Source organism: Aotus nancymaae, unplaced genomic scaffold (genome assembly GCF_030222135.1).
Source record: "Aotus nancymaae isolate 86718 unplaced genomic scaffold, 86718_ANA_hifiasm-v0.15.2.pri h1tg000036l, whole genome shotgun sequence".
NCBI lineage: Eukaryota > Metazoa > Chordata > Mammalia > Primates > Aotidae > Aotus > Aotus nancymaae.
The window spans coordinates 18,963,712-18,990,014 of NW_026988450.1; the positions used below are offsets into that span (position 1 = coordinate 18,963,712).

The 26,303-nt window shown below is 36.9% G+C and overlaps 1 protein-coding gene and 1 pseudogene across 2 annotated transcripts in view; both read left to right on the plus strand.

Moving 5' to 3' along the window:
- CUNH8orf34 (chromosome unknown C8orf34 homolog) overlaps window positions 1-26,303 on the plus strand; it is a 443,306-nt gene that overhangs the window by 134,865 nt on the left and 282,138 nt on the right. For both annotated transcript variants that reach the window (XM_064384261.1, XM_064384262.1), the window contains exon 5: window positions 7,408-7,436. In XM_064384261.1, coding sequence (XP_064240331.1) covers window positions 7,408-7,436 — 29 coding nt within the window. The remainder of the gene's footprint in view (window positions 1-7,407; window positions 7,437-26,303) is intronic.
- On the plus strand, window positions 19,781-21,539 carry LOC105724766 (ret finger protein-like 4A; annotated as a pseudogene).

The following is a 26,303-nucleotide window of genomic DNA, read 5'->3' on the forward strand; positions in this document are numbered from 1 at the left end:
AATGATAGGATATAAAGACAGTTTATGCACAGTCTCTGTAAGTTGGCTGGAACTGGCTTAAGGTCTGCAGTTGCTTATCAGGAAAGAATATTTGTCCTGTTACCCAGTTCCAAAGTTGCTTCCACATCTCCAGGTATATTTTTTAGAAACACCCCATTCTCAGTACCAACTTACTGTATTAGCTTGTTTTCACACTGCTGAGGTTGGAACAGTTTGGAGGCCTCAGAAGAAGACAGGAAAATGTACAAAAGTTTGAAACTTCCTAGAGACTTGTTGGATGGCTTTGACAAACATGTCAATAGTGATATGAACAATAAGGTTCTGGCCGAGGTGGTCTCAGATGGAGATGAAGAACTTGGGAACTGAAGCAAAGGTGACTCTTGTTATATTTTAGCAGAGATGCAGCATCTTGCCCCTGCCCTAGAGATTTGAGGAATTTTGAACTTGAGAAAGATGATTTAGGGTATCTGGTAGGAAGAAATTTCTAAGCAGCAAAGCATTCAAGAGGTGACTTGGGTACTGTTAAAGGCATTCTATTTTATAAGGGGAGCAGAGCATAATCATTTGGAAAATTTGCAGCCTGACTATGCGATAGAAAAGAAGAACCCATTTCTTGGGGAGAAATTCAAGACTGCTGCAGAAATTTGCATAAGTAGCAAGGAGCCAAATGTTAATCCCCAAGAACATGGGCAAAATGTCTCCAGGCCACGTCAGAGAGTTTCACGGCAGCCCCTTTCATCACAGGCCAGGAGGCCCAGGGGGAAAATGTAATTTTGTAGGCCATGTCCAGGATCTTCGTGCTGTGTGCAGCCTAAGGACTTGGTGCCCTGTGTCCCAGCTGTGGCTGAAAGGGAACAACGTACAGTGCAAGCTGTGGCTTCAGAAGGTGGAAGCCCCAAGACTTGGCAGCTTTCATGCGGTGTTGAGCCTGTGAGTGCACAGAAGTCAAGAATTCAGGTTTGGGAACCTCTGCTTAGATTTCAGAAGATTCAAGGAAATGCCTGGATGCCCAGGCAAAGTTTGCTTCAGAGGTGGGGCCCTCATAGAGAACCTCTGCTAGGGCAGTGTGGAGGGAAATGTGGGGTCAGAGCCCCAACACAGAGTCCCTACTGGGGTACCAACTAGTGGAGCTATGAGAAGAGGGCCACCATCCTCCAGACCCTAGAATGGTAGATCCACCAACAGCTTGCACCGTGAGCCTGGAAAAGCTGCAGACACTCAACGCCAGCCTGTGAAAAGCAGCCAGGGAGGGAGGCTGTACCCTGCAAAGCCACAGGGGCGGAGCTGCCCAAGACCATGGACACCCACCTCTTGCATCAGCATGACCTGGATGTGAGACCTAGAGGCAAAGGAGATCATTTTGAAGCTTTAAAATTTGACTGCCTTGCTGGACTTTGGACTTGCATGGACCATGTTAGCCCTTTGTTTTGGCCAATTTCTCCCATTTGGAATAGCTATATTTACCCAATACCTGTATTTACCCAGTACCTGTACCCCCATTGTATCTATGAAGTAACTAGCTTGCTTTTGGTTTTATAGGCTCATAGGTAGAAGGGTCTTGCCTTGTTGAGACCCTTATCTGAGGGTAAGACTTTGGACTGTGGACTTTTGGGTTAATGCTGAAATGAATTAAGACTTTGGGGGACTGTTGGGAAGACATGATTGGTTTTTAAATATTAGGACAGGAGATTTGGAGGGGCCCGGGGTAGAATGATATGGATTGGCTGTGTCCCCACCCAAATCTCAACTTGAGTTGTAGCTCTCAGAATTCTCATGTGTTGTGAGAGGGACCCGGGGGAGGTAATAGAATCACGGAGGCCAGATTTTTCTGTGCTATTCTTGTGCTAGTGAATAAGTCTCATGAGATCTGGTGGGTTTCTCAGGGGTTTCTGCTTTTGCTTCTTCCTCATTTCCTCTTGCCTCTGCCATCTAAGAAGTGCCTTTTGTCTCCTGCCATGATTCTGGGGCCTCCCCAGCCATGTGGAACTGTAAGTTCAATTAAACCTCTTTTTGTTCCTAGTGTCAGTTATAAGTTTATCAGCGGGGTGAAAACAAACTAATGCACTAATTGAGGATCAAATTGCTCAGTTTCTACCAGGAATCCTCTTTGCTCTAAAAGCAGTTAGCAGTCTGTATAAAGGGTGGGTTTTTAAAATTAATTTATTTTAAAATATAAGTAGAGAGAAGGCTCACTGTTGCCCAGGCTTGTCTCGAACTTCTGAGTTCAAGTGATCCTCCCACCTCAGCTTCCCAAAGTGTTAAGATTACAGTTATGAGCCACTGTGCCCAGTAAAGGGTGTTTTAATCGACTAATTGTCAGAGGTTGTCGATCACCCATTTAGTGATAAAGGTTCTACTTACACAGGTATTTGCTTTAGCCTTACTCTTTATGCTCAGTGTCATGCCAGTAAGCTAATTCTGAAAATAAGCCCAGACTTTTAGCATTTGTCAGTTTTCATGATGTAAATATTCCCACTATGGCTAATTTCAAGCTACCAATGTGACATTACTGAATGAGGTGTTGGGAAGGAATGTGCAGAGTTGGTTTTCACAAGCCAGTATGGGCCAGCTCTAGCATAAAACTGATATTTCCAAGTTATATGCTCTATTTTTGTATTTGAAGTTTATTTCACAGTTTTAAAAAAAAGTCTTAAAAAAAGAATTGAGGAGTCTAATTTTCTACATTATAATTGGCTTTTTTTCCAAAAGGGAAATTGATTTTGGAGAAATAGTATCATTTTATACTATATGAATTTTCTGACCTACTTTTGTGAAATGAATGAATTACACTAAGGTGTAAAGAATTTTGAAAAGTTGCTACTTAAATTTCCTATAACTATAACCCAATTCTAACTCTGGGGCTGAACAGATGCCTAGAAAGATAGAAGCCTTGAAGAAACCTACAGCTCTTATTTCCCTTATAGAAGGGAATATGAGAACTGATATTCAAATATGGGAATATGAGAACTGTGTTTTGAAATAAGTTTCTGATACTGATGTGTTTTGTGCTGTGCTGGTCTATGCAAACGTACCTCTAAAAGTCTGAGGAAGCTGAAAGGTCAAAGAGAGAGGCTGCAAGTCAAATTTAGAAAGAAACATTTAATAGGGACTAATGAACAGAAGCCATGAGTGTGTCTGGGAAGGTTGCGAGACAAGGTGAGTCCCTGCACCATTATCCCCCAGACCCAGGGCCTATATACCAAAGGGAAAGGGCATGAGTGATTTAGAAGAAATATGTGGGATAATTGAAGTATGATAGCATCAAGGTCATTTTGACCTAAGGGCAGGATTTATGGTGAATATCTTCTCTTAGACAAGGAATAATAGATAAATGGGAAGTCTTAGAGGCATTCCCAGAACTGGGTTGATCAGAAGTCAACATGGAGGATTAGCTCCAAGGTGGAGTTGCTTTAGCCTGCACACAGTGAGACCTCTTTGGAGATGAGAATAAATGGAAAGGCCCTTCAATTAAATGGCACAAATGGAGACCATCTAGATAGGTTTGCTCTGCAGTGAATCAGGAAATTCTACCTGATTCATGTCTACCTCTGACATACCTGTGGGAGCCACTGCTTCTTTATCCAGAAGAGAAGCTCAGTTTCTGAAAGAACTAATTTCTCCCATCACTTCCAGGCAGCTCCCTCCTACAGCTGGACATCATTGCTACCCTAAGCAATGGTTACTTTGTGTATTAGGCCATTCTTGCATTGCTATAAAGAAATACCTGAGACTGAGTAATTTATAAGAAAGGAGGTTTAATTGGCTTATAGTTTTGCAGGCTGTACAGGAAGCTTAACACCGGCATCTGCCTTCAGGGAGGCCTCTGGAAGGCCAAGAAGGAACTTGCAGTCAAATGGCGAAAGCAAAAGCCAGAGCAAGAGCTAGGTGGGGAGAGGTGCTACACGTTTTCTATACATTTTCAAATGACCACATCTTGTGAGAACTCACGCACTATCATGAGAGCAACCACAAGGACATGGTGCTAAACCATTCATGAGAAAGTCACCCCCATGAGCCAGTCACCTCCCACCAGCCCCCACCTCTAACACTGGGGATTACAATTCAACATGAGATTTGGGCAGGGACACGAATCCAAACTATATCACCCTGATAGGACATTTCCTTTAAACTCTAGTTTGAGTTTTGCAAGGACCACATATTCCGGGATTTATCAAGAGTCCCACATTCAAATCCCAGGCTTTTCATTCTTACAACGTATCTTAGCAACTCACTTCATTTTCTCTTGCATATTTTCTGTTTTCTGAAGATCCCCAGTTTCCATAAACTTAAAAGATAATCTCAATTTAAGATGTGATACCTTTTAAAAGTTAATAAAATGCCTAAAACTTGTTAATCTCTTCTCAGGGAATAGCTGTGCATGTTCTGCTAGACACTGGGAAAGATATCCTGGCTGCTTAGTGTAAATGGTTCCCATTAGAGCTTCATGCCTCTGTGAAGCGTTTCATTAAAATTCTTTCAACTGCTTTTAATCCGTTTAAGCTTTGATTAAAAATGAAATAAGAAGAAGTAAAAAACAATGCCCTCAGCAATTTGACATTGATAATAGAAAGCTGAAAGAATTACGGATAATAGAGTGGAGATTTATTTGGATAATTTCTCAGGCAAAGTCATCAAAATATGTAAATTTCAAGAAAATATGATAATAAGTATTTGAACAAAATATAATGAGACCAAACAGTTGGCATAATTAAAGGCATAATTCTTTCTCCAAACCAAGTTTTCCATTTAGCTACTTTGAGTTTTATTCTGGGGTCCGTTACTTCTTAGTACTGAAATATATCTTCAAAGCAATGTTTCTCTTCATCTTCATTTTCAACTGCTAAAATTTTCCAGCCCTGAAAAACAGCTCATATGTTTGCTAAAATCGAGAGGAGCTAGCCCATGAGTAATGTGCAAGTTCTGTGTGACACACATTTTGACTGTTCACAGGGCTTTTTTACTTACTTGCCAGTTCTTGGCTTCTTTCTGAAAAAGTGATATATTGCTGCTATCTTTATGAATAACAGATTCATAAATCTGAGGCATAAAAGAAACTTAAAGATCAACTGGTAGCTTTCTAAAAGTTAAATGAGAAAAGTCTTTTTGCAGGTCTGAGAGCATTATGTAGGAAGTTAAAAAATTCAAGAGATCAAGAGAGTTTTTAAAAAAATCCCAAATAATTGAATTATGGATTATTTAATTCCAGATATCTAAGCTTTATGACTTTGGGTGAGAAAGAGAATTTTGTTTCATATTATCTATGCTCTCTCTCTTTTAAAATAGACTAAGCCCTTTAAAATTTTATATTTAAGATATTCAGTCTTAATCTTGAATTCATATTGGAAAGAAACCTTTTTTTTACAATTATATTACATATAAATATAAGCATTTAAAACACGTTTGGCTTTTTATAAATTTTAATAATGTATTTTAAATCTATAGACTGTGACATAAGCCATTTGGTATGCCGTAAATGTCCTATATTTTCTTAAAATCTGAGTTATTCTAAATGACCCCATTTGTAATTCTCTATATTTTTTAAGCCCAAACATTCCTCAAGTATATGATTTATGTTAGGTCTTTACAAATGTTTATAATTGCCCTCTGAGATCTCTTAGTCTCATGTCTTCCCCTTGACTGTGGTACCATCAGATCTGAGTTCTCCGTTAAGGCACACTCAGCAGTGATACAGCCCAGCTCCAATGCTAGCTCTCCCTCAAGCTTTTTTTCCTTTAACTGTTTGAAGGCACTACCTTCATAATACAAGTCCTTGAATAATTGTTAAGCTTTGGTCACCCAAAATCCCTAACGAGGTAGCTAGATTTTCTTTTAATGTGTGACATACAAAAATTCTTAGTTACCAATGACTTCTACCAAAACAAACAAAGAATTTCATAGAATATTGAAGAATAAACCCCAAATGTGCCTGTGTTTCTTGTGTCATCTACAAGGGGATCTACAATGGTGCCATTTACTGAGATGAAGTTGTCTGTACTTTTTCAGCTTTGTGTATAAGTGATTCATTATGTTAGTGGTGTGGGAGATGATATAGGAACTAACAAAATATTGTTTATACCCTCCACATCTGTACCCAAGGTGGGAAGGGGATCCGATTCCTGTAACAGGCTCTTTTTACTCAGTTTTATTATCCTGAGGAGGCTATTTCCAGGTTCTCTTTTCCAACCCAGCCCATTCTTTCTTGTTCTTTGTAGTCTGCTGAACTTCAGCTTCAATTCCTGTTCTTATTTTCTCCACATTCTTCTGGGCTTCAAACTTTAGACCTTTCCCTATCTCTTGGCTCATTCCCTACTGGGATTTGACACTAACCTCACTTTGCTCTGTGCCCTGAATCTGAGAGCTGGCCACACCTGCTCCAGTGCCCTGCCACAGTGCTGACGTTCAGCCGCATTGTGCAAAAGAATAAAATGGAAAGTGAGTTTGGGAGGTTGATGTCTTTAGTTTGACAAGTTGAGAATGAAATGTCCACAAGAATTCAATTAGCTCAGGAAGAAAGTCTGTGCTGGCAGTAAAGATGTGCCATATAGAGAAATAAAAATATCAATGGTATGGGATAGATTACCAAGAGAAGCATATCAAATGAGAAGAAAAGACAGTTCAGCAAAGAGTCCTTGCCATTTCAGGAAAGAACCCCTATCCCTGCAAAAATGAGGGTTCCTATAAAGGAGACAAAGGAGAACAGAAAAGAGACAGATAGCATTTCAAGAAAGTCAAATTGATAGTTTATCATCACAGAGAAATAAGTACTAAACTTTTTACATTGCTGACTTAGAATAATTTTAGAGAGAGGCTAAAGACAGAAATTAGACTGATGTGCAGTGAGAAATTATGGATGGTAGGGAAGGAACTTGTAAGGAGGAATCATTTATGCATTGGCTCAAGGAACTGTCAATCTGCAGGACTGTGGGAAAATTCCTTAAACTTTCTAGTCTATTTCCTCAACCACAAAATAAAGACATTAGAATAAGTCATCTTGGACCACCATTCTGCCTTGATATTTAATTATTCTGGAAGTCTAAATTCTTAACAAGGAGCAAATTATAACAGGCTAAGTTATACTTTATTGTCATCATAACATAAAGATGGTATCGCTACATTCACGTTTGCAAGTTTGTGCTGCCTTTAACAACCTACAAGGAGTGTGGCACTGCTTTGCTTTTGTTCCATCATTTGCATTGCTTCAGCAGTTCATGGCTCTCATAGTTGACTTAAATTCCTAATTTGTTTTCGTTGGTAAAAAGAATGTGCCACATTATTTTGAAGCACTAATAAAAAGAAAAAATAGAATGGGAAATGCACTACTTTTACAAATAGAGAGTTTGTTTTGAACATTAGGTTACTAAAGATTGCTTCTAAAACATTTTTTTATAAATCTCTTTTAAATCCCAGGTATTGCAATTTCAGACGAACTTGATAAGGTAAGTTGGACCATACATCTGGTGAAAAGAAAATGCAGAATTTACCTTTTATTCCACTGTCTCAACACAAATAAATTTTCTGAAACATATAAAATGTTCAATATAATTTATTTGGTTCTAACGTTTTAAAACTTTCAAAGTTATATGCATATTATTTTATGAAAGCTATTCCATTACATATATATCACCTACTCTTTTGAGTCAAGGTCTTTAGAATTAGGTTAGAGAAAATGGAATCACTGTAATCACTATATTGCAAAATAAAAACTAATAACACTTTATTATATAAATTATTTGATTCCACTTGTATGTAAATGATAATGATATGGAAGACATATGTATTTTTGATAGCTTCTCTTTGGAAACTTTACCAATAAGGTTTTTGTTTTTTTTATTTTAATTTTCCAAGATGCCAGGAGAAGATGATGGTGCTTTGAAGAGGGGTAGTAGTTGTGATGGTGGTGACAAGTGGATGATTAGGAATATATTTTTATAGTTGTGTCACTGGAACTTGCTAATGGATTGGTTGTGGTAAATTGCAGAACAAATCAATCAATGATGATTGCTAGGTTTGAAAGATGAGCAACTAGGTCGACTATGGTACCACTTACTAAAGTTAGAAAAGCTAGGAAAAAAATCAAATTTGTCAGGTTTAGATAACATCAAAAGTTTTTCTTTAGATTGTTTATTGTGAGTTGCCTATTAAACATGTTTACATGAGTTGTTGCTTAGAGATGTGATTTATAACTATACATATTCTCATTTTTTCTAGTCTCAAAAGCCCTTTACATTGTTAAAAATTAGAGAGGGCCCCAAGGAGCCTTGATTTATATAGATTATATCTATCAATATTACATTCTTGTGTTGATAATATATTTATATTAGATACCTAAACATGTTAAAAATTTAAACATAACAAATTTACTTTTTTAAAAAATAACATTACATTAGCAGAAATAATATTTTTATGAAAAATACTTTTGTTTTCTAAAACAAAATGTTAGTAAGAAAGTTGCACTGTTTACATTTTGAAAATCTCTTTAATGTCTGGCTCAATTAAAAACTGCTTAATGTTCATATCTGCTTCTGCATTCAATCTGTTGTGATATGCTGTTTTGACTGAAAAAATATCTAACATCAGATGTGTAGCTGGAAAGAGAGAAACATGTAGAAATAGCCATCATCAATATTTGGTGAATGCTGCTCTAGATATCTTTTGAGACAGAAAATATATTGAAATTTGGCTTGGAGGCTTGATATATACATAAAAAATGATAGAAAGTATTGTCCAGGTTGGATATACCTTATCCAAAATACTTGGGGCAAGAAGTGTTTTGAATTTCTGGTGTTTTTTTTTTTTTTTTGGATTTTGAAACACTCACATATACATAAAGAGATATCACAGGCCTGGGACCAAAGTCTAAAACAAAATTCATTTGCATTTCATATACATCGTATACACATCACCTGGAGGTAATTTTATGCAATGTTTTTAATAATTTTGTGCATCAAACAAAGTCTTGACTGGGTTTTCACCATGACTCATCACATGAGGTCGAGTATAAAATGCTCTACTTGTGAGGTCATGTCAATGCTCACAAAGTTTCAGAATTTGGAGCATTTCAGATTTTCAAGTTACGGATGTCCGACCTCTACAAAAAATGGAATCGTATAAATCCAGACATTTTAAAACAATAAGGTACTATGTAATAATTGTATTATTTTTATGAAAACCATAAAGCTAGTATTCTACTCCAAATATAACACAACACTTTTTGGATTTTGTACCAGAAGAATGTTATTTCTGACTCACCAAAAAAATACAATTCATGAATATATTCTTAAATATGTATTTCCTTTAATAAACAAACCATCATAATATTTTAGAATTAGTTTCATTGTCATCTGTACCGATTCCAGGCAGAACTCCACGTCGACTATACTCAGTAGCAGGTGCGTAAGTGGTAGTCATGGCTTCCCGGCCTTGTTCTGCTTTTCTGGTTCCCCTCTGTGTGCCTCTCATTGTCTCGCCCCAGCTGGTCTCCTTCATATGCCATGACTTTCCTTGCAGTTTGCAGAAATATAATAAGTCCTCCTCTTTCAGTTATGAGCTATGTTCGTTTTAAGTACAAAGATATAACCATCACCATTTCTGGGTGCATTTGCTCCTTCTAATAGATTCTGCAGAACCTTGGCTGCCTGAGCCATAAATTAGCTTCTGTGGGGTTGTTACTGTGCTTTGCTCTTGTTCTTCTCTTTCTTCCTGAGCTCTGACTTGCAGCGGCTTTGGTGTCCACACCTTTGTTGATGAGCTAAAGAATTTTGACTGTTCTTTGAACTAAAACAGCTATAACCCTCATAGTATAAATTATGGATGCCCTGACACTCCTCAGGACATAGCCTTCTCCCTCACACCCTCTTTCTTCCCAGCACTAGCTCAGGGGAATATCCATTTAACTAAATTGCATCACACTACCGATTTTCATTTACTTATCTAATATTCCTGTTTTTGAAAACTCTGTGAAAGCTGCTGAATTTTGTTGCACATTTATTATTTTTCATTTTTATTGAGGAAGATGCCAAAAGTTGTCATAAATAACTTTTCACTTAAAAAAATATTCCAGTGCCAAAAAATAAAATCGACCCCACTTTCAGATCTGATTTTTGAAGCATGCTGGATAATAGAAAGGAGTCACTGGCTTCCAGAGGCATAGGCACCATTCTTTGCCTGTCTGGCGAGCACCCTTGGATGAGTCGGAGAGCCTGTCGCATAGCACCCTCTGGTGACCATAAGGCTCACAGTTCTGAATTTTCCTAAGAAAAAGTGAATCTCAGGGAGACAGCCACTGAAAAACAGCCAATCAGAGTGGTTTGCAGTTAGTATTCACCTGGTACCTACATCTTTAATGTAATAATAAAAATAAATACAGCTTCTTCCTTTTACTCTTCCCTTAGCAGTTTTGCGCATTCACTGATTGTATGTCTTTCTTAACCTTTCTAAAATATGGAATTTTTAACTATCATTTCCTAATTCAGTTATAATTTCATTGAAATCATTTTTTCATGACCTTTTATGTTACTTTGTGAATTCTGAGAAAGGTAATAAAAATCATTAATTCTATTTAAAGTCAAGAAATAAAATGAAACGAGGTTAATGTTTTTAAAGCTTTTTTTTTTTTTTTTTTTTGAGTTGTGGGAACTCTATCAATTCCTTAGTCGTTAGTCTTTTTCTGTCCCTTCTGTGACCACTATGTTGGCTTTCTATTGCTGCTCTTACACCTTAAAACAACACAAATTTATTATCTTACAGCTCTGCAGTTTCAAAGTCGAACAAGAGTTTCCCTGAGCTAAACAAAGTCAAGGTGCAATCGGGGCTTCCTTCCTTCCATTCCAGGGGAAATCTGTTTCCTTGTCTTTTCCAGCTTCAGGGCGGCCTGTATTTCTTTAGTGCATGGCCACCTTGCTATGCCTTTAAAACCAGCAACCTCTCTTCTGTCTCTAACTTCAGCCAGGAACCACTTTCCCTTTTTATGGAATCATGTTAGGTCGAGGCCACCTGGCTAATGTAGATAATCTCTCCATCTCAACATCTTTAATCTTAATCATGTGAAGTCTCTTTGCATATTTGTGCAAATGTAATTATGTAACTAATTGCATATAAAAATGTAAATATTCATCCATTTGTAATGGAACATATTCACAGGTTTCAGGTATTAGGACATGAACATCTCTGGGAAGTCATCATTCTGCCCACGCAGCCACTATCTAAGTTCAAATGGTAGTACCTTTTATATCTGTATGTGGTTCTTCAAGCTCCTTTGATTCCAATTCATCCTTCAAAATGCCACACAGTAGACATGGTTGGTGCCTGCCCAGTTTCCCTCCACTAGGGCAGTGTGAACTTTCCTTCAACTGCTATGAGTGTTGGATGTTTATACGCTTGTTTTCCTGTCTTCTCCTGGTTCCCTCATTCTTTTATAGGTTTCACTTGAGAGAGCCCCTCGATAAATCATTTTCTCAGCATCTCATTCTAGGGAAACTTACCTAAGACATACCACAAGAAGATTCTTCCTAAAGCAAAATCTTGTTGAAATGTTTTTCTTGACTCTCTTACCAAACTAAGTCCAAATTTCTTTTTTAGCCATTTTTATTTTATTTATTTTATAAATAACCTGTGAATATGTTCCATTATAAATGGACAAATATTTACATTTTTACATGTAATTAGTTACATAATTACAAATGCATTAATATCTACATTTTTATATGTAATTAGTTACATAATTACATTTATACAAATATGCAAAGAGACTTTGTCACCTAGGCTGGTGTGCAGTGCTGTGATCATAGTTCACTGCAACCTCGTTCTCCTGGGCTCAGACGATCCTCTCATCTCAGCCTCTTGAGCAGCTGGGACTACAAATGTGTGCCACCATGCCCAGTTGATTTTTTAATTATTTTAGAGACAGGGTCTTACTATGTTGCTCCGGCTGGTCTCGAACTCCTGGACTTAATCAATCCTTCCTTCTCAGCCTCCCAAGGAGCAGGGATTTTGTGCATGAACTACCATGCTAGGCTTCAGGCCAAATTTCTAACACTAGAATTAACAGTCTCCATGTTGTGGCTCACATCTATCTCTTACACTTTATTTCCTTCTTTTTTCTATTCAGACTGTATTGTACTCAACAAGAACTAGGGTAAAGTAGCCAGAAGACAGTACTTCTAGGTCATACTTTTATTTATTTTCATATTTTTGTTCATGCCATTCCCTTTTCTTTCTCTGTGATTCCCTCCTTCACGTTCCAGCCTCCCTAGTCAGCCCTGCAGAAAGTGAGCTCACCTGTCGTGATCCTTTAGAGAACACAGTGACTGCGTCACAAATGACACAGTTTGTGTTCACTGCTTGAAGAAGTAGCCCAGTATTCTGAAAAAAATCCACAAAAAGGCTTTGGATTGAATCTTGGCACCTGCCATTTACTAACTACATGGCCTTCAGGAAGTTACTTCCAGATACTGAAACTTAATTACCTTCTCTGTAAATTGTAGATGGTTTTAGTCACTATTAAAATTAACATTAATTTCCCTTGGAAAGTAATTTAAACTAAAATATCCACAATACAAAATATTTTCAAGATGTATATGGGAAAACCTTTCAAAGGGAAGAGAACGGAGAATCACTATAAACTGCTGAAAAAGATGCTGTATAGTGTAGGCAAAAATGCCCTCAAAATATCATTACACTTCTGTGCATCAAAGTACACAACACTGTCACAAATTACACATCTGGTAAGAGTTAATATCCAGAATAAAGAACTCCTATAATTCAACAACAAAAACAAATTATTCAATTTAAAAAAGTGGGCAAAGGACTTGAACAGACATTTCTCCAAAGATGATGTACAAATGACCAACAAGCATATGAAAAGATGCTCCATCACTAATCACCAGAGAGAAACACCACGAAGGTGATACCCTCTCAGACCCGTCAGGATGGCCACTATCAGAAACGAACAAAAAAACGAACATAACCAAAAAATAGTAAATGTTGGTGAGGATATGGAGAAAGTGGGACTTTGTGCACTGTTTTTGGTAATGTACAATGGTGCAGCTACTATGGAAAATTGTATAGCAGTTCTTTAAAAAGTTAAAAATAAAAATACCATCTGTTATGGTTTGAATGTTTGTATCTTTCTAAAATTCATATTGATAAGTAATCCCCAATGCAACAGTATTAAGAAGCAGAGTCTTTAGGAGGTGATGAGGCCATTAAGGATACACCCTCATAAATGGGATTACTGCCCTTATGAAAGGGCTTGAGGAAGTCTGTTTGATTCTTCTGCTTTTTCTCTACCATGTGAGCATGCAGCAAAATGGCACCGACTCAGAGACAAAGAACACACTCTTACCTTCAGATTCAGACACTGGATCTGCTAGCATCTTCATCTGGACTTCCCAGTTTTTAAAATTGTAAAAAATAAATTTATGTTATTTGTACATGACCTAGTTCTAGTTATTTTGTTATAGCAGCAGGAATGAACTAAGATACCATGTTATGAAGCAATCCCACTTCTAAGTATATATCCAAAGAATTAAAAGCAAGACCTATAGGAAATAATTGCACACACATGTTCATAATAGCATCATTCACAATAGTCATGAAGTGGAAGCAACTCAAGTGTTCATTGACAGATGAATGGATAAACAAAATGCAGTATATGCATACAATGAAATATTATTCAGCCTTCAGAAAGAAGGAAATGGTGTCCCATGCTACAACATGGATGAACCTTGAGGACCTCATGCTAAGTGAAATAAGCCAGTCATAAATAAACAAATACTGCATAATTCTACTTATATGAAGTATTTAGGGTAATCCAATTTACAAAAACAGTAGAATGGTGGTTGTCAGAGGCTGAGGAGAGGGGGAAGTGGGGAGTTATGTTTTAAAAGAGTGTAGAGTTTCATTTTGCAAGATAGAAGATGTCTGCCCAACATTGGTTCTCACAGAGCTTGGCTGCACAACAACATAAATAAACAACAAAGTTGAACTGTATACTAACATGGTGCAGATGGTGAATTTATGTTATGATTTTTCCATAATTAAAAAATATAGTCTTTTATGCTGGGGGTGGTGGCTCATGTCTGTAATCCCAGCACTTTGGGAGGCCGAGGTGGTGGATCATTTGAAGTCAGGAGTTCAAGACTAGCCTGGACAACATGGTGAAACTCTGTATTTAATAAAAATACAAAAAATTAGCTGGGTGTGGTGGCGTGTGTCTGTAATCCCAGCTACTCAGGAGGCTGAGGCAGGAGAATCCCTTGAACCCAGGAGGCAGAGGTTGCAGTGAGCCGAGACTGCGCCACTGCACTCCAGCCTGGGTGACAGAGTGAGACTCCATCTCAAAAAAAAAAAAAAAAGATAGTAGATAGATAGATGATAGATAGATAATAGTCTTATTGATAACATCAGTACATTCATAGGAACTCTTAGCATATGACCTAGGCAGATGTCATAATGCACAAGTAAACTTCAGTTAGAACAATTCCACTGGAGGTCTCAATATCGAAGTAGAGAACAGCCCTCCCTGATGTTCTGGCTTTAGTGCAGGGTATATTTTTAGAGTATTTAGAGCTATAGGCAGTCTGTATATCTTTTAGACAACTCACCAGAAATACTGCTGTCTTTAGCTCTTTTTTTTTTTTTTTTTGAAACGGAGTTTTGCTCTTGTTACCCAGGCTGGAGTGCAATGGCGCGATCTCGGCTCACCGCAACCTCCGCCTCCTGGGTTCAAGCAATTCTCCTGCCTCAGCCTCCTGAGTAGCTGGGATTACAGGCACGCGCCACTGTGCCCAGCTAATTTTTTGTATTTTTAGTAGAGACGGGGTTTCACCATGTTGACCAGGATGGTCTCGATCTCTTGACCTCGTGATCCACCCGCCTCGGCCTCCCAAAGTGCTGGGATTACAGGCGTGAGCCACTGTCTTTAGCTCTTATCACATGTTGAGTGGTGGTAGTGAGTCTGTTTCTTGTCCTTGAATCTTTAAATAGACATATAAAATATATATATACACACATAATATATGTATATGTGTACATATGTATATATAGTATGTATACATATATATAGTATGTATATATGTATATGTATATATAGTACTATTTAGTGCATACTATATTCTAGACCCTATAGATTATGCCATTTTATCCTAATAAAAATAGTTCACATTTATCGAGAACTTTCTATATGCCAGATAGTGTTCTACATTATTTACTTGCATTATCTCATTTAGTATTTACTAATATCTTGGAAATTAGGGAATATTATCCACATTTGGCAGGTGAGGAAATTGGGACACAGAGGTTAATAAACTTAGTAGAAGTCACATAAAAAGAAAATCGAAGCGGAGCACAAATCTACGCCAATTAGCTCCAGAGCCCATGGCTCTCAGCAATTATATCGTATTTATGAGACAGATACTGTTAGTCACCGGTTTAAGAGATGGATAACAGAAGCAGTTAGAATTTTATAAGCTCCTCTTGGTTCCATAGTAAGTGGAGGAGCTAGAACTGACACCAGACAGTTTAATAGTCCAGAGTCTACACTCTCAATCTCTGCAATTGCTTATGTTTACATTGCCTATCTTTGTGACTAGTGCAAAGTAATTATTCAATTAATAGTTGCTATGTTACTAGAAACTTTTTGTCCACAGGGGGTACTATTATATAGCCCATGCTAAGCTTTTGGTAAATAATTACTATGTAAATAACTAGCCAGAAATTGCTAAAAACTTGTTTCTCTGTTTATGATGTTCTACCTTTTCTGGCCTTTTTCTGGTTTTCCTACTATCAAGACATTTTCTTTGTTATTCTGTTACATAAAGAGCTCTGGTTGTTTTTATGCAGTAGTTAAGAGAGTTAAGACAGTCTAGTGTCTTTGAAAGAAGACACTTTTCTCTTAAGAAAGGGACCCAACATAGTATAATGTTCATGCTTACAAAAACTGTTTTATCACAAAAGACAAATATATGAAAGACCATGTAATAGACTCAATAGGCAGTTCATGAAGACTGTATTTATCAAGCATGTAATGTGACAGGCAGTGTGCTAAGTGCTTTGAGGACACATTCACACTTATACTCACAACAACCCCATGAGAAAGCTCTCATGATCGCCATTTTACACGTAAGAAAGTAGAAATCCAGAGAGTATGGTGAGCTGAGCAAATTTAAGAGAGAGGTAATATACTGTACAATTAAAATTTGAGCATAAATTTACTTTCAAAACTCATTTACTTAATCACTCTGTAATCTTGCCTTTATAAAAAGTTAAGCTCAAGGAGGACCTATTTTAAGTTGCTTCAGACTGGCTTTAAGTGACATCAGCTGTAGACAGTGTGCCATGGGCTGTCAGGCCACTTGATGCTTGCCTCACTGAGTATACCTGTGGAAGAGGCAAAAGTCATAACTCCTTCCAAGTCAGGATGTCTTTCCACCAGATAGCTTTGTTTTGCTATTCACTTTCTATTTCTGTTTGTTTCTCCACAGGCAGAAAAATCTGAGTTTTATTGCTTTTTTGGTCAGTAACTGGAGAATGTTTTGGAGATATTCTGTAACTAGGAGAGCATACTGAAATTGCTGTGATCCTTTTGTCTTGCTTCTGTGTTTCAGAATCTCTTGCCTACTCACATGTGACCTACATGTGCATTATATGATATTTCAGGCAGTAGAGAAATAGCTGTATGCTTTATGTGCTATGTTGGTCATATGTTTGATTTTCATTAGGTAAAAGTTCTAATACTAAGAAAGATAGCCTTGTAAATTTTGCTTTAAGTTCTCTCAGCATGGTTATGGTCCATGTTTGTCTTAAAAATGTGTCTCCCAAAAATAAAACGTGGAAAGTGACAACTCAAGAAAAATATTTGCAGTTTATGTCACAGACAGAACTTAATATTTCTAACTGTAGGGAGCTTCTAAAAACAGAGTAAAAGACCTAAATTCTACTACAAATGAGCCATCTAAGGAGATTGTTTATAGAAAAAATTCTTCTTAACTATATAAAAAGATGTTCAGCTTTGCTCAAAACAAGAGAAATGCCAATTAAACATCACTGTTTACCTGTCAAATTAACAAAAATCCCCATTGGTCAGGTATTCTGTTGGTGAGGTGCTGGAAACACAGACAATTTCACACATTGCTGATGGAAATACAAAATACTACAAACACTATGCAGGGAAATTTTACAATATCTAGTACATTATACCTGTAGTTATTCTTTGGTGAAATGATTCTATTTCTATGAATCTATTCCAAAGACACACTGGCAAAAATACGAAAAGACCTATCTATGTGGCTGTACCTTGTGATGATATTTTGATAGCAAAAGAGTAGAAACAATGAAATATCCATTAAAATAGAAATACTGGATAATTACAGTATATCCATACAATAGAGTACTATACAGTTATAAAAATGAAAGAATATGTATTAAGGAATGACCCCTGGGATAATATATTGTTAAATGAAAAAGGGAGGGAGAAGAAATGTGTTCTTAGTATGCTATCATTCATCTAAGTAGTGCAATGAAAAGATAGATACACATTTGCTTTTTTTTTTTTTTTTTTTTTGAGACAGAGTTTTGCTCTTGTTGCCCAGGCCAGAGTGCAATGGCACAATCTCAGCTCACCACAGCCTCCACCTCCTGGGTTCAAGCAATTCTCCTGCCTCAGCCTCTTGAGTAGCTGGGATTACAGGCATGTGCCACCACGTCCAGCTAATTTTGTATTTTTATTAGAGATGGGATTCTCTATGTTGGTCAGGCTGCTCTAGAACTCCTGACCTCAGGCGATCCACCTGCCTCAGCCTCCCAAAGTGCTGGGATTACAGGTGTGAGCCACCACAACTGGCCAAATTTGCTTCTCTTAAAACCAAAACAACATAGCAAAACCTGCCCTCCTGTAAAATACACACACCCACATGTATGTGCATACACATCAAATTATATTTAAAAGTTCCCTATGGCAGAAGAGATGGTATGGGGTAGAAATAAAGAAAGGTAAAGAGAGGAGAAGATAGGGACAAAAGCTTACCCTCTTAAAATTTTTAATATTTGACTTTGGAATGATTTAAATATTCTATATATCTTTAAAACAAAGTTAAATCTTAAAACAGTAATTTCTTATTATCCAAAACAAAATGAAACAAATGAGCACAACTGCATTTCAATTTTTTGGCATAAACATATTGAGATGAATATCTCTAAGCCATTATCAACAGTGATTTGATTGTCTCTGGTGGGAGCTATTCTAAGGACAGGGAGAACAGCACCATGGTCTGAAACTGTTTTTAGTAATCGTGTTTTTTAATGACAATGCTGATATTATTATGAGACTGTTGTGTATGCTTTGCATGATATACAGAAGAAGTAATTATGTTGATATCTTTAAGAACTAGTATTTTTGGCATAGAGGAAAGGAAATATAATATATGGAAGGTCAACAGATTTAAGTAAAAATATTATAATCCTGATTTAAAATAGAAGTATCGTTAAGAACTCAGTATTTTTTCCCTTAAAAAAATAAAATGCACATTCTAGTGGCAGTCAGCACAAAATAGAGCCCAGAGATTGTTTTCTAAATAGCATTTTCTTTTAAAAGAAATCAAGCCTCCTTGCAGAAATGGCTGAATCTGGGACTGTGCTAAGAAACTACAAGTTGAATCCGGAATCTCTTTTTAAAAAAATAACTTTAGGGGGTACACGTGCAGGTTTGTTATGTGAGTGAATTGAGTGACACTGAGGTTTGGGGTATGAAGGATCCCATCACCCAGGTAGTGAACATAGTATCTAATGAGTCGTTTTTCAGCCCTTGCCCTTCTCTTTCTCTCCCTTCTCCAATAGTCCCCAGTGTCTATTGTTCCCATCTTTATGGCCATGAGTTCCCAATGTTTAGCTCCCACTTGTAAGTGAGAACGTGGTATTTGGCTTTCTGTTCCTGCATTAATTTGCTTAGGATAATGACCTCCAGCTGCATCCATGCTGTTGCAAAGACAGGATTTTGTTCTTTTTTATGGCTGCATAGTTGGAATATTTTTTGGCACCAGAAAGCAAAGATACATTCAAATAATGATGGGACTTGTCAAAAAGACACAGGAGCCAGATTATAGGGGTTTCTCCTGGTAAAATCTGGGAAAATTCAAGCATTAAAATAAGTAATGATGGTAATGTGTTATAGCCCATTAAATAAAATCATAATCCGTAAGTCTATATTAATATACATACATCCATACATTAGGTGAAGGAGGATGCGTAGTACACTACCAACAAATAAATTTAGAAGGAATGATGGAATTAGCCACAAATTGACAACCATCATAGTAATTGATGCAGTCAGGTATCAGCAAAGGATGTTAAAATGTGTAGGTAAAATTTTGATGAATTCCAAGATCTCTAAATAGTCTCCCCAGAAGACACTTATTAATTAACAAAAGGAGCAACTTTTCACTGGAGAATCCTGGAAGACACCACTTAAACCAGGTGATTAAGGCTAATACCTTCAGTGAGAGGAAAAATCAACATCCTGTGCCTTTTGAAATGAAAAGAATATTGAATAGTTTGGATGTTTGTTGCCTCCAAATCTCATGTTGAAATGTAATCCCCGTTGTTGGAGGTGGGGCCTGGTGGGAGGTGATTGGATTGGGGGCAGATCCACCATTCCTTTGGTGATGTTAGTTCTTATGCAGTTAGTTCATGCAAGAACTGGTTGTTTTAAAGTGTGTGGCACCTCCCTCCTCACTCTCTTGCTCCTGCTCTGGCCATGTGACACACTGACTCTGCATAGCCTTCAGCCATGACTCTAAGGTTCCTGAAGCCCTCACCAGAAGCAGATGCCAGCACCATGGTTCCTGTACAGCCTGCAGAACCATGAGCCAATTAAACCTCTTCTTAATATAAACCACCTAGACTCAGATATTCCTTTATAGTAACAAAAACGGCCTTCCATAAATATATCACTTCTGTGTTATTCTTTCCAAAATGCATGATTTAGATATAATCATAAGGAAGCATTGGAGAAACACAAATTGAGGGACCTTCTAAAAAATAACTGGCCCATACTTTCCAAAAACATGAAGGTAATAAATCTAAGAAAGACTGAAAACTGTTTCAGGTTATTAAGGAGATTTTTAAAAATGACAGTTGAATGCCACATGGGCTGCAGGATATTCTTTCACCATAAATGACATTATTCAGATAATTGGGGAAATTTAAACAAGATAGGTGCATTAATATTGTATTATCATACTTTGACCATACAAGAAAATATCCTATATGCTAAAGTGTTTAGGGACCAAGGAGCATCATATCTGCAACTTACTTTCCAATGGTTGTGAGGAAATTTTATACGTAAGAGAACAGTCACCCCGACATACTCACCCTCATACCCACCCACCCCCCAACACACACAGATGAGAGAGAGAAAAAAATGGTAAGGCAAAGTGTCACCCAAAATAGTGATGGAAAATACGAACCAACAATGTAGACATTTTCACATTAACCATTAACATTCGGGCAAACCAGGGGAAGGGTATACGTAAATTTTTTTTTCTTTTTTTTGCAACTTTTCTATAAATCTGAATTATATAAAAATAAAATATTTTAAAAATAGATATTTCTCAATATGAGCTGTCTGGGAAAGCTACTATGGACAGGAGGCAGAGGGAGAAGCTTGGGAAGAAGAGACATTTGCCATAGCTGAACACTTAAAAAAAAAAATTAGATGTCCTGTCTGTCTAAATGATCTTAAAAAAACCATGCAACTGAAATGGGGATATGTCTGCTGTCTCCAATGCATCAATTCATTGCAGAAGGAGCACCTTGGGGAAGGTTTACTGTGTCCTTCTGCTCTGTGGTCTCTCAGAAGAATGACATCAAACCCAAGTTCAAGCTGAAGGCGCTGGTTTCCACGATCGAGGAACTAGAGCTCAAGCTGAAATCTATTCTAACAATGAACCCAAGGATGAAGAAGTTTCAGGTGGATATGACCTTGGATGTGGACATAGCTAACAACTATCTCACCATTTCTGAAGACCTAAGGAGTGTCTGCTGTGGGAATTTCAGCCAGAATAAGAAGGAGCAAGCTGAGAGGTTCAACTCTGCACTGTGTGTCCTAGGTGCCCCTCACTTCACTTCTGGCCACCATTACTGGGAGGTGGATATGGGCACTAGCAAAGTATGAGATGTGGGTATTTGTTAGGAATCTGTGAATCAACAGGGGAACATTGTACTTTCTTCAGAACTCGGCTTCTGGACTGTGGGTTCCAGAAAAGGAAAGGTCTTTGCTGCCAGCACTATGCCTTTAAGTGTTCTCTGGACAAGTCCCAGTTGTACAGAGTGGGGATTTTCCTGGATAAAGGTACGAGGTTCATTTCTTTTTATAATGTTAGTGATGGGTGCCATATCTACACATTCAACAAAATTTCTGTTAGCCACTGCGTCTATTTTTTGCTGATAAACATGAAACTCAAGATGATCAGAGCTTCCTGAGTATCTATCCTGTGATCAATCCAGGCAAAGCCAGTCCCCTAATTTACTCTAGGCAAACTAAATAAACATTTAAACATAATCATCAATAGGAAGTTTCTGTATGCCCAAAGCCAGAGCTAAGAAGTTTTCTGCTAGATACACAAAGGTACAAAGGGATAGAAGGAAACGATCATTTTGTAAGCCATGAACAGAAAGCAATTCTATTTATTAGGGGAAAATTACATTTTACTTTCAAAATTTGTCATGTTGTTTTCTTTGGGACTTAGGTTTCTATTTATGTTCAATAAATATTTTGAAATTTGAAAAAAATAGATATTAGTTATCCACTTATTATCAACCCAATAGAAAGAATTAGTACTCCCTGTGGTCCAGATTCTCGTCTTTAAGTTATCATTTTTTTTTTTTTTTTTTGAGATGGAGTCTTGCTCTGTCACCCAGGCTGGAGTGTAGTGGTGTAATCTTAGTTCACTGTAACTTCCGCCTCCTGGGTTCAAGGGATTCTCCTGCCTTAGCCTCCCAAATAGCTAATTTTTGTATTTTTAGTAGTGATGAGGTTTTACCATTTCACATTAAGAGGAATCAGGGTCCCTTAAAATAATTGATTCCAGATCTGGAGTAAGGAATATACAAAAAGTGCCTGGAATAGCTCTATCTTGTACCAGAAGGCAAGAACACTACCAAAGATCGCTAAGATTTTGTCAACAGAGCTCGGAGCTAGCATAAATAATCTCCCACTGGGAAAAGTTGAGAAGATTTAAAGACGATTAAGAATAGTATCCACAATATAGCTAGTTATAGCAAATATTTTAAAGTCCACGTTTCTCAAAGAAAGGCCCTAGTTACTTATTTTGGGGAGAATGTTAAAGGACCAAAGCTGTTATTTGAAAAAACTATTAAAGGAGAGGGAAAAAAATTAAACATTTGATCTGCTTTTTCTACACATATTACACTTAAAGGTAATCAAATATTTGGGGACAGGCAATTTCTCTTTACAGAAGTATTCTAGTATATAAATGAATGTAGAATTATGAAATTAGACAATTACCGTTTGGCACTGGTTAGTAAATTAATGGGTCTAAGCAATAATTATCAATGCTGCCAACATCACTGAAGAATCATTGGGACATTATGTGCCTCCAGATGAAACTATAACCATTCTCTCTCAAGTAGTATTGCCAAAAACAAAAACCAACAGAAAATGTTAATCCAGATCTAACTACTACTTTGCAGAAATTACAAGGAGCAGAGGAACATTTCAAACCACATCACAAGAATGTGAAGGGAAAAATACAGACCGTGGAAAACTTACAGGTTCAAAAGTTCAAAAGGCCCAGATTTTCTGAACAACAAAAAGCATAAGAGAAAAATCAGAGGAAGAGAATCTATAGATTAAGAGAAATGAAATAATTAAGAGAAATGCAAAAGACTGTCAATCAGTTGCAGCGTATGGAGTCTTGCTTAGCCTGACTTGTCCAGAGATAATTTTCCTACATAACCAGGGATATTGGAAAACAAATTCGATATTTCTTTATATTAGAGTATTATTGTTCGCTATGGTAATGCTATTACATTTGTTTACCCCAAAAAAAGTACTTTTTTTTAGAAGTACATACCAGAATATTTGCAAATGATATGATGCATGAGATTTGCTTTGACATAATCTGGGCAGGGAAGGGGGAATGGAGAAGGGATGTGCCGGGTGGGGTGGGGGTCGCAGATAAACATGAAGTGAGTTTACCCTTGAGTTGATGATCGATGGAAATGTGTGTGGGTACAAAGGCATTTATTTATCTTTCCACTTTTGTATTTGTGTAACATTTTCATAATAAGGAGTAAAAAGTTTTAGATCATGGGTAGGAGGATGCAGAAGATAGGAAAGAAGAGGAGAAGAGAGAATACTGGGCACCTGTTAGGACTGGGAAGCATATGAGGTGCTTTTTTGATATGCTATTGAATTTAGTTCTCAAAATGGTCCAATGGAGTAGTCAGGCTCGTTTTTTCTTTTTCTTTTTCTCTTTTTTAACAAATAAAAAAAGCTGACGCTAAAGTGATTCAGTGATTTGCTCAAGATCTCAAAACCAGTACTTGGTAGACCTGGAATAAACATTCACCTCCTGGGTTCTGATCCTTCATTTGTGTCACTCCAAATCCATACTATAGTGTTAGATCCAGTTAAACTGGATTTAATTAATTACTTTACCATGAAAGGGAAAATCTGAAAATGAATTTCATGTATTAACAGCTTTATTGAAATAAGTAACATATCATCAAATACATCCTTTTAAAGTATAGTAGTTTTTAGGATATTCACAGAGGTGTGCAATCATCACCACAACCTAAATTTAGAACAATTTCATCATCCCTCAAAGAAACTTTACATCCATTGCAGTTACTCTCACTCCCCAGTCCCTACAGCTACTCAGCCCTAGACAACCACTAATTTAGTTTCTGTTTCTATAAATTTTTCTTTTCTGGAAATTCTGCATAAATGCAATCATATAGTATGTGACCTTTTGTGACTGTTGTCTTTTACTTAGCGTAATGCTTTTAAGGTTCGTCTATGTTGTAGTTTGTATCAGTACTTCATTCCTTTTTATTGATGAATAATATTCCATTATAGGGGTACACCATGTTTTCTTATTCATTCATCAGTTGATGGACCTTTGAGTTGTTTCTACTTTTCAGCCATTATAAATAATGTTTCTATGAATTTTTATGTGCAGCTTTTTCTGTGGACATGTCGTTTCACTTCTTTGGGGTATATACAGAGGATAGGAAATGCTAGGTCATATGTTAACTGTGTTTAAAATTTTGAGGAACTGCCAAATTGATTTTCTTTATTTTTTCTTTTTCTTTTCCTTTTTTTTCTTTTCTTTTTTTTTTTTGAGACAGAGTCTCTCTCTGTCACCCAGGCTGGAGTGCAATGGCATGATCTCGGCTCACTGCAACCTCCACTTGCCAGGTTCAAGCGATTCTCCTGCCTCAGCCTCCCAAGTAGCTGGGATTACAGGCATGTGCCACCATGCCTGGCTAATTTTTGTATTTTTAGTAGAGATGGGGTTTCACCGTGTAGGTCAGGCTGGTCTTGAACTCCTGACCTCAGGTGATCTGCCTGTCTTGGCCTCCCAAAGTGCTGGGATTACAGACATGAGCCACCATGCCTAGCCCTAAATTGATTTTCACAGAGGCTGTACCAACTTTACATTCTCACCAGCAAGTATGAGGGTTCCAATTTCTTCATATCTTGGCCATTACTTGTTATGGTTTGTCTTTGAAATTATAGCCATCTTCATGAGAGTGAAGTGGTATTTCATTGTAGTTTTTATTTATAGTATTTTTAAATGACTATGTTGACAATGCATTGTTGAATAATAGATCATTATTACTTGAATTTTGTATCACTCTTCATTCACTCAACAAATGTGTATTGGGTGTCTTCTATACTCCAAACCATACAAAAGAAGAAATGACAGTTCATATGTTGTAACTGTAGGCAAGAACACCAGTAGCTGGTGGGTTTAGTGGGGAGAAGTTGAACAAATTCTCTTCTGATTGCTTTCAGTTTCTCACTGAAATAATGAGCACCGTGACTGGCTGAGAATCATGTAAGGGAGAGATACTGAAGTTAACTGAGAAATAAAAATATACCTGAATCAAAATTGAAAAACGGAACTAACTGGAATTCAATTAATCTAGCAAATATTCTTTTTTTTAGTTTTAAAAGTTGTTGTGACTATATCATGCATCAAAATATATAAATAATAATATAATGAATAGCTAGTTATCTACCATGTAGCTAAAAATAACTAATCAGTGAAACCAGCCGCTATTGGATGGTAGCCAACTCCATCTCTATTCTGAATTTTACTTTGATCCCCTTGGAGTTTTTTTAGTTTTGGTTATGTTTTGTTATGTTACTACACACACACACACACACACACACACACACACACACACTCATACAAAATTAGAAGAATGACTTTCTCAGTAATATGGCATTTATATCATGTACATTTTAACTTTACTATTAGATAATGCAAATTTTCTCTCTAAAGAGATTGTATCAATGTATACTCCCACCAACAGTTTGTAATTTTTTTTTAACTCTTGATCCTGGCCAATATTGTCTGTTATCCAACATTTTAATGAAAATTGTTTCTCACAAGTTTAATTCGTAATTTTATAATTTTTTAATGAGATGGGATCTCACTATATTGCCCAGATTGGACTTGAACTCCTGAGCTTAAGCAATCATCCTGCCTCAGCCTCCATAAATTACATTTATTGGCAAATAAGAATAAAAGTGATTTTTGTAATTTTATCTTAAATTCAGTAAACCTGGTGAACTCACTGATTTATACCTTTTCTTTGAATTCTCTTAATTTTTCTATATTAAAAAATACAGGGTTTGTTTATTTCCATTAGATGATGTGACTGACATAAGATAACTAGATTAAACACTACCTTTAGAAAAGCAGAGGTTCTGTTTGTGTCCTCTCTTATTTCCTTGATCAGTGGTTTGTAGTTCTCCTTGAAGAGGTCTTTTACATCCTTTGTTAGTTGTATTCCTAGGTATTTTATTCTCTTTGTAGCAATTGTAAATGGGAGTTTGCTCATGATTTGGCTCTCTGTTTGTCTGTTGTTGGTGTATAGGAATGCTTGTGATTTCTGCATATTGATTTTGTATCCTGAGACTTTGCTGAAGTTACTTATCAGCTTAAGAAAGTTTTGGACTAAGACGATGGGGTCTTCTAAATATATGATCATGTCATCTGCAAATAGGGACAGTTTGACTTCTTCTTTTCCTGATTGAATGCCCTTTATTTCTT